General features: G+C 39.2%; 1 protein-coding gene across 1 annotated transcript; it reads right to left on the minus strand.

Moving 5' to 3' along the window:
- Positions 1-621: 621 nt before the first annotated feature.
- LOC116096003 (bile acid-CoA:amino acid N-acyltransferase) lies at positions 622-7,916 on the minus strand. Its single transcript, XM_031377381.1, has 3 exons — positions 6,714-7,916; positions 3,615-3,817; positions 622-1,600 (listed from the first exon to the last, which is right to left on the minus strand). Exons 1-3 carry the CDS (start codon positions 7,177-7,179, stop codon positions 1,007-1,009), a joined length of 1,263 nt encoding a protein of 420 aa, XP_031233241.1. The 5' UTR covers positions 7,180-7,916; the 3' UTR covers positions 622-1,006.
- Between the last annotated feature and the right edge of the window lie 6,144 nt (positions 7,917-14,060).

Raw genomic sequence — 14,060 nt, forward strand, 5'->3', positions numbered from 1 at the left:
CCTGTGAGCTACAGCTTTGTGTGTGTGTGTGTGTGTGTGTGTGTGTGTGTGTGTGTGTGTGTGTGTCTGTGTGTGCACTGCCCATGTATTAATAATGGTTTATATTTGTAAGTGCTGGGAAAAAATTTTAAAGAAAATTACTGTTTTCAAAACAAAATTACTCATGTTTTTGGTTGTGAGCCTAGCCTTTAACAGCTGAGCCATCTCTCCAGCCCCAAAACAAAATTACTAAATGTAAATTTCAGTAGACAGGATTAAAGTTTGATGGGAATGCAGATGTCATCTTCATACTTCCTTATTACAGCAGAGTGCAGCACACAGGAGCCACATGGACGGCAAAGCTGAAATTATCCACAGGATAGTACTTTACAGAAGCTAAACAAAAAAGTCTGCTCAGCCTTAATCTAGAGGGCCACAGTCCTCCCCAGCATGTGTGCTTCCCTTAGCTGCACTCCAGCACACTTCAGGGTGTTCCCCATGCTGCAGATGTCTAGAGGCAAAAGTGATTGGATTATTATTTTCTAAATTGTTGTTTGTAAACTGGTTCAGTGCTCCTACATACACACAAGCATTCACAGTGCCTTAAAACACGTGTCTCTAGATTTCCAATAACAACAAGAATGATCTGAGAAAATTTAATGTTTTAAGAAATTATAAGTGACAATATATAATTCTTTTCATATTTCTTGTATAAACCAACTATTCTGTGGGTTATCACTGTATAATTTCCTGGATAATTATCATTATAGAAAGTTGCTATGATTTTGAACATTTTAGGAAAGACCTAAGATTTTATTTATACAGATATAAGGCTCTCACTGTGTGACATTTCATTCCATGGAAAACATATTTCCCCTTCCAAAGTCATTCTCCATCCTCCTGTATTTTCTTGTGGTACTCTCCTTCTTCATTTGATAAGAGATCAAAGACATTCCTCTATGGAAGTCAGGAATGGTGCTGACCAAGAGATGCCGAGCTCCATTTCCAGTAATATAATCAAATCCACTCAGAGCTGACTGCTCAAATCTGGAAGGAGATGCTGCTTGAGAAATTTCTGTATCTCCTTCCAAGAATGCTCCTGTGCAGCTGCATGTGGGATAACCTCTCCTCCCCAGTTGATGTTTGGGATCACAGTGGGCATCCTTGAGGCTTGGCACATTGGGGAGTAGGGAGGCTCAATCAGGTGACCTGCCCCAGGGTAAGACAGCAAAGTCCAATTCTTCTTCCCATTTTTCATCAGCTGTGCTGTGGCTTGATTAGCATGCACTTTGCTGTTGAGATTCTTATCATCTTCTCCCACCACAAAAAGGAAATGTCCATGAGCTTTTTCAATGGGAAGACAATATTTGCTATCCTTATCTGCAGTTTCCTCATAGGTTCGATAGAACTCTATAAGTCCCAAGGCATTGGTTTGTACAAATTCTTCATTACAGGGTGTAGGCGGGTTGACCTGACCACGATACACATGTGGATTGCTAGTAACAAAAGTAGGCCCATTTATAAGTACAGTGGCTGTTATTTGTTTTAGGTTAATAGCCATAGAAAGTCCAATCTCTGCTCCAATGCATACAGAAAGGATGCCAACACCTGGGCCCAGGACCTGAAAACAATGAAAATGAGATTTTACTCTTTCATTAGGAAATCCACAATCTCAGACAAACAAAAAATAGCATGCAAGTTAAAAAACAAACAAACAAAAAACACTTAAAGAACCCACCCAGGTGTTTATATGTCAAGTAGCTGGAATTGTGGCATACAGGATATTTATCTAATTAGACTTTACTGTAGATATGCTGGATTCGGCATTATGCTTGGTTCTGTGGTTAAAATGCCTTCAAGAAATATCATGCAAGGACTAGAAATACAGAACTGTGGTGAAGCTCTTCTCTATCATGCAGTAGGCCCTAGGTTCAGTCACCACAGAGCAAATGAACACAACCACCAAAATTCAATGTAGTCAGGAAAATAAAGAGAGAATGTGTTATTGTGAATAACATGAGTCAGGAAACAGGTGATGGATAAACTTCATTACAAAGGAATGGGTGTCCTACAGAGGGAGGTGAGATTGAAGGGAAGTTAGGACAGTGCATAGAACTTGAATAGAAAGCTTCTATCTCATAAAGAAATTTCAAAAAGGAGTATTTCAACACATTTTTTATTGCCAATCATCAAACATGCTCCCCATAGCAATATCAGGTCATCAGATGAGAAGACTGGAGATGAGGGCCATGGTGAGACACCCTAGATAATGAGTATCACATGAGTATCATATGAGTATAACAATGTATATAGATAAATCATCTGGATCAAAGAGTCTCAGATGAAATGGCTGTAAATTGAATTTTTGCACCTTAAAAAAAATGGGAAGTAATATGTTAAGTGAGGCAGGTATGCTAGTCACCCATGAGAGACATTTATCCATAATTTTAAGGCTAATATAACTGATTTGGTGTAGTAAAGCAATGCATCCATTTTCAGGGGATGCTTTTTTATGACTCTGAGCCTAATTTCTTTTGTTACCTATCTTTTTAGTGTCTGCTATAAGGCCAAGTTACTCTACTTATTGATTTCTTCTCTTTTCCTGCAAAATAACACAAAATCAAGCAATCAAAATCTGAATTCTTGACCATTATTTCCATCTTAAGACGATGATATGTTGACTTAATGCCTAAAAAAAAAAAAAAAAAAGCTGTTTTGTGCACTAGAGGACAGGGCCAGCGAATTGAAGAAATACCAATGTATTATTCTTGATTAAGAACTCTTCATTTCCCAGAAAAGTGGCTGATGGTGGACTAAAAGCTAACATAAGGTGGTTCTTGTTGTTGTGTGCTGGTTCAGTTTGTTTTTTTTTTTTTTCTCATGGTCTAGAACTCTGGAGATAGATGGCTCAGAATCTGGTCTGGGAAACATGTTCACAAGTTGTTTGTTTACAGATGTAGATACATGCTGGGGCTGTGAAGAGAGCTCAATCAGGTAAGTGTTTGCCATGCAAGTATGAGGACATACTTTATATTCTCAGAACCTTTTTTTTTTTTTAAAGAAAGCCAGGCATGCTGATTTGCTTGTAATCTCAGACTTGTGGAGATGGACATGTGAGTACATTTGAGGCTCACTGTCTACCCAGCTTATCCTGATAGGTAATCCACAGGCCCCAGTGAGACACCCTGTTTCAAAAACAAGGTGAATGGCTCCTAAATAACAGCAGCCAAAGTTGAGCTCTGTACACACTCCTTTACATACACACACACACACACATCCACACATAAGAGGTAAGACATTACCCTATATTCAGAACCTGTACACAAATAACTCTCTATTATATGCGTATGCATGTATTACACATATATAAATATATACTTATACACATATACTGTGTGTGTGTGTGTGTGTGTGTGTGTGTGTGTGTGTGTTGTGTTGAGGAGAGTCCCCAGTCATTAGTTACAAATAGTTACAAATGGAACATCCAAACCAGAAAGAACAAATGACTACTGTTCTTTGTAGCAAAAATACAGTTTTGAGAAATGACACTTCAAAGTTAACAAAAGTTGCAGAGAATTGAAGTTAATGTAACACTCGGACAAAAAATAAAATCATACTAATGAGCCTAAAATCACCTTAGGATGTCTCAGGAGAAACTCTACACCTTCTTCAAAATACTCTAGATCTACCTTCTCCAGTCGAGAGGGCAGGTCATCATAGCCCCAGTAAGCCAGAGCCAAGGTGGCAAAGCCATGACTTGCCAGGAGGCTGGCCCGGAACTCAATCAGTCCACCAGCACCTCCGAACAAGTCAATAACCCCTGGGAAAGGACCTTCTCCTGGAAAAGAGCAACACAAAACAAGTCACATATGAGAAGAAGGCAGGAAGCCAACTCTACGAGTGGTTCTGATGCTAAGGTCCTATTCCCCAATTGGCTCTTGATCTGTGACTAAAGAAAGCCATGGGCTAGGGCTAGTGAGATGGCTCAGCAGGTAAGAATACTGACTGCTCTTCTGAAGGTCCTAAGTTCAAATCCCAGCAACCACATGGTGGCTCACAACCACCCATAATGAGATCTGACGTCCTCTTCTGGTGTGTTTGAAGATAGCTATGGTGTACTCATGTATGCTAATAAATAAATCTTTAAAAAAAAAAAAGTCATGGGCTAATTCCTGGGTGAAAGGTAGGACTTCCAGGTCCCTGGATACAGATGCAAGGGAAGAAGAGAAGGGAGTTCACCATGCTTTGGAGAGAGAAGAGCCAGGAACCATGTGAGGTCTCAGGACAAGAGATGGGCTCCTATAGGTGGTTGGTCAGAGATGTTTAGCAGGGACTAGATTATTGACCAACTAAAGTTAGGGCAAGTGGGAAGTGTGGAGCTAAGAGTAATGATAAGGGCATGTTTTCCAATAGCGCCCAGCAATTGTACCAAGAAGTCAAGTTGAAAATGAACAACTGTGTGTGTGTGTGTGTTTGTGTGTATGTGTGCGTGTGTTTTATCTGTGGATTCAAGGGAAACTGGGAGGTATATTGAAAAGTTTCATGTAACACCAATAAGAAGAGGAAGCTGAGAAGAAGAACTGAATCTTGGGATTAATGCATACATTCTCAAGTGGAACATTCAAATATTCCGCATTGTATCTAAATGAAGTGAAGACTAATCAATATGTAGTAGAACTTCTATGGATTTATTAGAAACCACATTTAGTGACATCTTTACTCCTTAAGACCTAGAATAGGATTAATTTCCACAGGCTTTGAGTAAGAAATATCATACAAATTGTGTCAGGACTTCTTAAACAATAAAAGGTACACAAATGAGATTTAGGAAATCTAGAAGGTTATAACATTTGACACAAAATATGCTATGTCTGTTTACATGTGCTTTTCTGTGAAATGTGCTATAGATTGATACCTTCAAAGGCCAACTTCCAAGGTTACCTTCAAAGGGCAACTAGGGGATATACAACCTTTAAGAAGGGGGCCTAGCTGGAGATCTTCATGTCCCTGAGAGTACACCCTCACAGGACCTAGTTAGACAAAGGTTCTCTCTATATAAGTGAAGTTCATGGCTCAGAAGTATCTTCAATGAATACTCTGTCTAAAATATCTTGTAAGAGACACAGCTCAGTAGCTCAGTCTTGGAGCACTTGCCTTAAATGCCTATGCCTCCAGGCTAATGGCCAGCACAAGCGGGGCAAGGGAAGGCCAAACATCCTTCTCTGTTTCTCTGTGGTAACCACTCAGAAAGAAACTGATAAAATCTCCTTGTGAACAGATGTAAATGAAGACCTTTTTCTTTTTTAAATTCTTTCCCTGCTGCTAAGGGTCCAGTGAAAGAAGAGGACCGTCAGAGCATCAGTCCATACTCACTCTGTGCAGGCAGATATTTCTAAAATAAACCAGACCCCACCCACCACAATTACAATAATAAATATTTCTGTCTTGAAAACTTGATTTTAGGAAAGGAAGATTAGCTATGTCCATTTAACGAGTGGCTTCACATGAAAAAGCACTGAGGGGTTTTTAACAGGCTATGTGTCCTTTAGCTTGAGAAAAGAAATGGGATGATATAATATGTGCAAAACCTCTGCTAATTAGGGTCAAAGTCCACCATGATTGTATAACCTCTAAGCTGGGAGCAAAATGGGAGACTCTCTTTTTAACAGCTGTTTTCCTTCTCTGACCTTATCCGGAGAAGTTAGGTAACCTTAATTAGTTTATATGATCAATTCCCTTTCTCCTGACAAAACCTTTTGAGCCAGAACCTGAGATTCCTGAAACACTTCCCCATCATAATGAGGAATTTCATGTACCCTAAGCCCCCAACCAATGACTTTTGTCCATCCTAAATGTCCCCACACTCAGTTCCAGAAAACTTTTTAAGCTTTCAATCACCCTAAGAAGTAAAGTTGATATGTGGAGGGTGCCAAAGGAGAGGGAGGCCCACAACAATGTATCTTACTTTGGAAACCATCATGTAAATACACTAATAAAGATGAGTTTGCATCTTCCTGATGGGTGGGAAAGAAGGGAACAGCAAAGGACCTGAACTGTTTTGACACCTAATTTAACTTTTGTGACCAAATATATCTCATCCTTCCTTCGGTCACCGAAGATCATTTGATGCCAGAGACTCTACAAATCCAATGTCTCAGGAGATAAGAAATAACATGCCCAGTACCAGCATATCAGCCAGAGTCAGAAGGCCTGGACCAATATATATGTTTTTAACAGGGATGTGATACTAAGCAACAACAACAACAACAAAAAGCAAAAAACAAAAACATCAAAAACCAAACCAAACAAACAAACAAAAAACCCAGTGCTATCTCTAGCACTGAAGCACTATGAAGTGTTCTTGAGAATAAAAATTTTTAAATTATCTAAACAAGCCTAAAATGAATGTCAACATGATATATCTTTTGACAATAGCTTTATTAGAGTCTTCAGTTAGCCAGCCTTTTATGAACTAAACTTAACCTACTTCCAACTCTTCAGAAACCTCACAAACTCTAACCAGTCATACCCTCAGACAAGGTTCAGAATGTGGGGGTGAAAGTCAAATTAGAGTAGAATATCACCTACTTTTTTTTCTGAGACAAAATTAACCCAGCTTCTCAACAGGACAGTGAGAACTCTAGATTACTCATGTCCAAGCTGAATTTCTAGAAGTACAAGGCACCCCACACAGAAGAAACAGAGATAGCTCTAACCAGAGTGATTCTACTCACCTGGAGGCAGAAACAGGGCTCCTCGGATGTGATCTTCCTTTACCTGAATCCTCGTGACACCAGGTGCCACATACCACCTTTCCAGAATCAAGCTATCCAATGGAGGACTGACAACTACACCTTTTATTGGAAAGGATGGATGGCAAAGTTTTATGTGGATTTGATAGGGGCTATTCATCACATCTCTTTTTACTAATCTACTCAATAGCTTTTCAGGTTTCAAGGACCAGAAAAGACCCATGGGGTGGACCCCCATATAGTCTCCTCCAAGTGAGGAATCACGCTCCAGATCTACCTCACCCACTTCACTGGCCCTGTAGAAGGCCTGAGAACTAAACAGGTTTCCCTTCTCATCTTTCAGTGATGCCTGAAGGCACACCACCTGAAATGGAGCCAGGCCTGTGACCCAGATGTGCACGGGCTCATCAACAAGTGCACTGAGAGGAACAGCTGTCAGCTTGGCCATTTTTGCAGAGGGAACCTTGGACAATTCTTCAGGAATATCTTCACCAAAACCTCAAAACAGAAAGAAACAGAAATGAAATCAAGTTGTAATATGGTTAATGAATGATGGAAGGACTGGAGTCAGGCCTCTTAGGATTCAGTCTTAACTCTCCATTGATTTGTTGCAAAATATTCTGTGGTCATTTGGTAATGCAAGACACCTCAGAGATTTCAACAGATTTTTAGAAGCCAGAGAACACACTAACAAATGTGAGATATTTAAACAGCACTCCAAACAGCATGGATGATGTCAGGATGTGGCGTCACACACAACTGGCAAAAGCAGAATTAAGATGTGAGGTTGAAAACACGCTGATTGAATATTTCCCTTTTCAGAATGAGTGGCACCACTAACTAATGTCTTTCACAGGTACCTGTGTGTTTTACCTTACAGAAAACAAATATAAATAAATATAAATGTTGCTTTGGTTTAGGATTTATACAGTCCTAAAACACAATTAGAAGCAGGTAAGACCTTCAAAACATACACAAGTCTTGCTGAAATGTTTATCGATTGTTGTTGCCCTCTCTCCTGCTCCTCTGACCTTTCTCCTCCTCCAACCCTAGTTCCACCTCTCTATTGCTGTCCAATCACAGACCTGTCATTTCCCTAATGTGATTGGACAGAGAAAATGCTGCAGCAGATTGTCTTCCTTTAAATGTTAGCACAAGAGTGACCATTGCTCCTGACAACCAAAAGTACAGCATCAGATTTGTATCTATTTACTTTAGTTTAATTTTATTCATTTTATTTTAGTTTCATTTTAACTTACTTTGCTGAGAATGCCAGAGATCTAAATGGATCAAACTCCAGTGGGTGACAAACGGCTACTCCTAGGAAGCAGGAAAATGTCCCTTCTACTCTGATATTCACTTATGATAAAAGAGCAGAAAGGAAGTCACAGAGAGATATGAGAAACAAAATGGAAACGGAGGTATACTTTTGATGGGTGCTGGCTTGTTTGATGGAACTCTGAGAAGCTAAGAACATGCCTCCACCTGTTTATGTCTACAGGACATCACCAGAAGACCAAGATACAGGCACAATCTGAGACAAAGTCACAGAGGCTTTCAAGCCTTCACTTAGAGCATCCTTCAGAGGATGAAGATGGAAGAGCAGAGAGATGGCCCCATGCTGAGAAAACCACAAGTATTATCACTGAGCCAAGAAAATTTCCTAGTGACCCATGTTTCAGACCCCTTATTAGAAATCCCAAGTTTAAAAGGCTAGTAAATGGCTATTAAAGCCAAAGATCCTCCCAAGAGCTTCACAAATGCCTAGAATGCAGGCTCTTGATGAGAAAGGGGACTTAATCCCACCACTAAAAAAAATTAGTGATGTCAGTGATGCACTGAATAAGTCTGTCACAGTCCCAGACCCAACTCATACTTGGTTCAGGTCACGCTGATTAGCCCCCAAATCCAAACAAAACATGGCCAAAGCCCTTTTTATTGTTTATTAATTCTGTGTGGGGTGTGTGTGTGTATGTATATGGGTATGTGGGTGAGTGTGCATGTATGCATGTATATGTGAGTCTATATGCATTTGTGTGTCCATGCATACATATGTGTGTGTGAGTGTGTGTGTCTGTGTGTGTGTATATGAGAGAGAGAGAGAGAGAGAGAGAGAGAGAGAGAGAGAGAGAGAGAGTGTGACAGCTGATGGGAGTTGATTGACTCTTCTTCAATCATGTGGCCCCCAGAGATGGAACTCAGCTTGTCAGGCTAAGCAGCAAGGGCTTCTACCCACCAAACAATATCACTGTCCCCCCTTTTCAGATATTGTTTTTATACAACACACCCAGGGTCCATTTTTTATTATGATGCATAAAAGTTATTTAAAATTCAAGAGTACAAGAGAAAAGAATCACTATAATAGAAAGATGTTGGAATTACCAGACAGCAAGTCAAAGGTATCAAACAGACATAAGAACAGCTCAAACTAAACTATGAAGAGAAAAGTCAAGATAGAAGATTAGAGGACTTGAGACACAGGAAAATATTTAAATATTTATGGTTTAACATACTGCATAAATTCTCTAATAATTGACACCTTAGAAAGACATGTTAAAGATAGGCACAGGGTAATACGAAAACTAGGGCTGAATGTCCCCTCAGTTCACTGAAAAGCACCATGCTACAGTCACAAGAAATACAACAAATATGGGGACAAATCCAGCAGAAATCCCAGCTCTCATTATAATCAAACTCTTAACACATAGAGCAAATTTTAATGTAGCCAGAGGTAAGTAGACATATTATAGAGGAAAAGAACAAACCTAAAATGTCAGTTGGCTCTACCACAAAGACAATAAACAAAGTGAGACAATAATCCCTCACTCACAGTGCTCAAAAGAAAAGAGAAAAATAAGTAAATAAACAAAATGCTTACAATTCCTTACCTAAGAAATATACACATCAAAATTGAAGGCAAAAGATAGAAATTTCCATGGGGAAAAGGAGAAAATACATTTTCAGTAAATAATATTTCAAGAAATGATGAAGAGCAAGAACACATTTATTATATGGGTAAATATAAAGGCCCTTTTCAAAATTTCATCACTTACATAGATACATATGTGACCTTAGTTAAAAGTATAGCCTGTTCTAAAATAAAAGTAACTATTATGAGGTTTATCTATGAAATATGACAAATAGGTGAAAATATGGTAAATATAGGATTCTTATATCACTATTTTTCAAGTAATGTAAGATTTTCTGAGGGTAGAGAATGATAACTTCACGGACTTATCAAGAGTTCACTAGGCACACAGGAACTCTGCCAGCAGAGTGGCTTGGGTTCCTTCCGGTCTCTCTAGGCTGGTGTCCTGAGCAGACTTTGGGCTCAAGCTCTGCAGCCAGACCCACAACACTCAGAGGAAGCACCACTCCCAGGCACTCTGACACTTTCAGGATCAGAGGTGAGGAGGATTCAACATATGTTCCAACACCAGGAGTAACTGGGACCAACGGGATCAGGCACACAGGAACTCCGCCAGCAGAGTGGGTTGGGTTCCTTCCGGTCTCTCTGGGCTGGTGTCCTGAGCAGACCTTGGGCCCAGGCTTCACAGCTAGTCCCACAACACCCAGAGGGAGCTGCTGCACTCCCAGGTGCTCTAACAAGATCAGGGTCACAGGATCAAAGAATCACAGGATCACAGAGACAGCTTGACTCTGAGGAGTTCTGACACAATCAGGATCACAGGAAGGACAGGCTCCAGTCAGATTTAGCAAGGGCAGGTACACTAGAGATAACCAGATGGTGGGGGGCAAACATAAGAAAATAAACAACACAAACCAAGGTTACTTGGCATCATCAGAACCCAATTCTCCCACCATGGCAAGTCCTGGACACACCATTACACCAGAAAAGCAAGATTCAGATATAAAATCACTTCTCCTGATGATGATACAGGACTTTAAGAAAGTCATAAATAGCACACTCAAAGAAATACAGGAGAAGACAGCTAAAGACCTAGAAGCTCTTAAAGAAGAAACACAAAAATCCCTTAAAGAACTACAGGAAAACACAATCAAACAGGTAAAGGAAATGAGCAAAACTATCCAGAATCTAGAAATGGAAATAGAAACAATAAAGAAATCAGAAAGAGAGACAACCCTGGAGATACAAAACCTAGGAAAGAAATCAGGAGTCATAGATGCAAGCATCACCAACAGAATACAAGAGATAGAAGAGAGAATCTCAGGGGCAGAAGACACCATAGAAAATATTGACACAACAGTCAAAGAAAATGCAAAAAGCCAAAAGCTCCTAACCCAAAATATCCAGGAAATCCAGGATGCAATGAGAAGTTCAAACCTAAGGATAATAGGTATAGAAGAGAGTGAAGACTCCCAATGTAATGGGCCAGTAAATATCTTCAACGAAATTATAGAAGAAAACTTCCCTAACCTATAGAAAGAGATGTCCATGAACATACAAGAAGCCTACAGAATTCCAAATAGACTGGACCAGAAAAGAAATTCCTCCCATCACATAATAATCAAAACACCAAATGCACTAAACAAAGAAAGAATTTTAAAAGCAGTAAGGGAAAAAAGGCAAGTAACATATAAAGGCAGGCCTATCAGAATTATGCCAGACTTTACACTAGAGACTATGAAAGCTAGAAGATCCTGGGCAGATGTCATGCAGACCCTACAAGAACACAAATGCCAGCCCAGGCTACTATACCCAGCAAAACTCTCAATTACCATAGATGGAGAAAACAAGATATTCCATGACAAAACCAAGCTTACACAATATCTTTCCACAAATCCAGCCATACAAAGGATAATAGATGGAAAACATCAACATAAGGAGCAAAACTGCACCCTAGAAGAAGCAAGAAAGTAATCTTTCAACAAATCCACACAAATCTAATTCCCCCTCTTACAACAAAAACAACAGGAAGTGACAATTACCTTTTCTTAATATCTTAATATGAAAATTAATATTACCAACATATTCTAATTGATTGAAATCCAAAAATATGAGGAATTAGAAATTTGTTGATTGTCATCAAATGGTCTCTCTAATTTGGTAATTGGAGAATTAGGTCCAATATTGTACAATCTATATACACTTTCAGCTTGTTTGTGACAGTGTCTTGCTCTGTACAACGTAAGGGTCTTGAAATCTTGTTTCTCCTATCTCAGCCTCTCTATTAGTAGTATTGTTTATTTCATGTTTTTACACTATACTATGGTTTTCAGAACAGCTTATATATTTCAAAAGTATTTATATACCCAAGGGAGACATAGACAATTAACTTGGGAGGTGGCTTGTAGGAAAGAGAACAGCAAAGAGTGAGACTAAATGCTTTGCTTGACATTTGTAGCTCTTGTATCAAGTTTGAAGAAGATGACTTCATAAGTTACTCTTTGTCTGAGATGAATGCTTTTCCAAATTATCATAGCTAGTGAACCAGATTCTTCCCTACACCTAATGTTTGTGCCACCCTCCAAGCAGAACCATCGTTCATTGAAACAGTTGGTGAATGGTTTATGGATAGACCATCTTAATATGTACACCATTTCTGAAATGAATGTAACCTGTTCTCTGTGGGCTGAGAATAAAGTCACTCCCTCAAGTCAAATAGCTTTGACCATAGCAGGAAGTTTGTATCCAAAAATCATGCCTACTATCAACTATCAACTCTCAGCTACGATGGAGGTTAAATCCTTTGGTGATGTGAGGGTCATTGAAGTACAGCCTTATTACAATGAAATCCAATGTCTAAAAATTGTTTTTATTTTGGGCTTGTACCACAGTAGGAGCCAAGATTTTAAACTCTACTAAATACAAAACAAACAAACAAAAAGACTTTATATATTTATGTTCATTTAAGAAAATACTAGTAGTGATGTATTATTTTGAAATATACAGTTAATATGTTTGGAGTTATTTAAAATTTATATTGAGAAAAATGTATGTATTTTCAGTATTGCTGTAGACAAGCATCTACATAAGACTGTTAAATTGATTGTTGTTTTATATCAAACAACCTTTATAATACTCATTTTTAGTATTATAGTATTTTATAAATTTTAAGGAATATGACAAAAAAAGATACTGTAGGTATTGAAGGGGGATCTCTGGGAGGAGTTGGGGTACAAAAGGGAAACAAGAATATGATTTAATTCTATTTACTTAAAATATGTTTTTAAATGTGAACAAATTCAGATAAATTGAAATCATGTAACTTTTCTCATCATAATGCAATGAAAGTTAAAAAAAAAAAGTTCACTGCTCTAAGAGACAGCAGATATGAGAGCTACCAGGCGTCAGAGCAATTCATTACAGGAGCAAGCCAAAAAGAAATCAGCTAGTAATCACTTACTGCGGGTATACAACGATCCTCTGAAGGGCAGAGTGCTCTTCTAGATAAGGAGGCCCCGTAAGTCAGCGCAGATGCACGGAACTTCTCAGAGACTCCCAAATCAAGGCTCTGACAGCTTTGCAGATAGTGTAGTTTTTAAAACTGCAGACTATTCAGTCAGAGCTGAGGAAAATGTCTTAGTATTTCCCTCTTCAACCAGGCATAAGTAGGCTGAACCGAGTTAGGCGACTAAGACCTCGGAACTTGGACTTTGGCTAAATGCCTGAGATAAAGATATCTACAAATAAAAGCATTGGGCTGCTAATGTGGAAAGGCCCTAATAAGCTCAGGTCTTTGACAGCAACTCTCCTCTAAAATTGTATCCTTTGCTGGAATGTGGCCGTGAGCCCCTGTGTATCCAGCCCTAGGGAGACTGAGAAGGAAAGTGAAAGCCAGCCTGGGCTACTGTAGGGAGACCCTGTCTCGGAAAACCAAAAGAGCAAAACCACGACCAAAATAGACTGTCTCTGTGACACAGTGTGTGTTATCTCAAATGGAAGTCTAGAAGTCAAGGGAATACAATCAGCTGGGATTCACTCTTGCTCATGTTCTGTTCTCAATATTGGCACAGAGCTGGGGACACCAAGGATATGGGAATCCTCCTTGTGGTCTTTCTTGATGAGCCTGATTGGGTTTTTTTCCACATCATAGCTGGAAGGGCAAAAGATAGACAGCTGAAATCTATAGTCTCAGCCATTTGTCAAGAAGCCATAAGCCCCCATTAGAATTCAAGTGGGGGGAGGGAGCAGAGACTTTTTCGATAGTGAGTTAAATAACAATATGGGAAAGGAAAGAGGGTATGGGATATATGCAAGCACTTTCTGTTTATATTTGTACTGCCATCTGCAATCTTTTGGGAATAAAATCTGCCATAGCAGGAGTAGGGGAATAAGGGAGCAAAATGATAAATCAGATGAGTGAAAAACAGGTACCAAGATGGGAAATTTCAACATAATCATGT

Source organism: Mastomys coucha, unplaced genomic scaffold (genome assembly GCF_008632895.1).
Source record: "Mastomys coucha isolate ucsf_1 unplaced genomic scaffold, UCSF_Mcou_1 pScaffold18, whole genome shotgun sequence".
In the NCBI taxonomy this organism is placed as follows: domain Eukaryota; kingdom Metazoa; phylum Chordata; class Mammalia; order Rodentia; family Muridae; genus Mastomys; species Mastomys coucha.

Bases quoted from the DNA above. Each gene is read 5' to 3' on its own strand.
- LOC116096003 (XM_031377381.1), bottom strand. From the start codon at position 7,179: ATGGCCAAGCTGACAGCTGTTCCTCTCAGTGCACTTGTTGATGAGCCC. The intron at 3,818-6,713 runs GTGAGTAGAATC...GCTCTTTTCCAG, and splicing joins AGCCCTGTTTCTGCCTCCAG to GAGAAGGTCCTTTCCCAGGG. The intron at 1,601-3,614 runs GTGATTTTAGGC...CATTGTTTTCAG, and splicing joins TTCTCCTGAGACATCCTAAG to GTCCTGGGCCCAGGTGTTGG.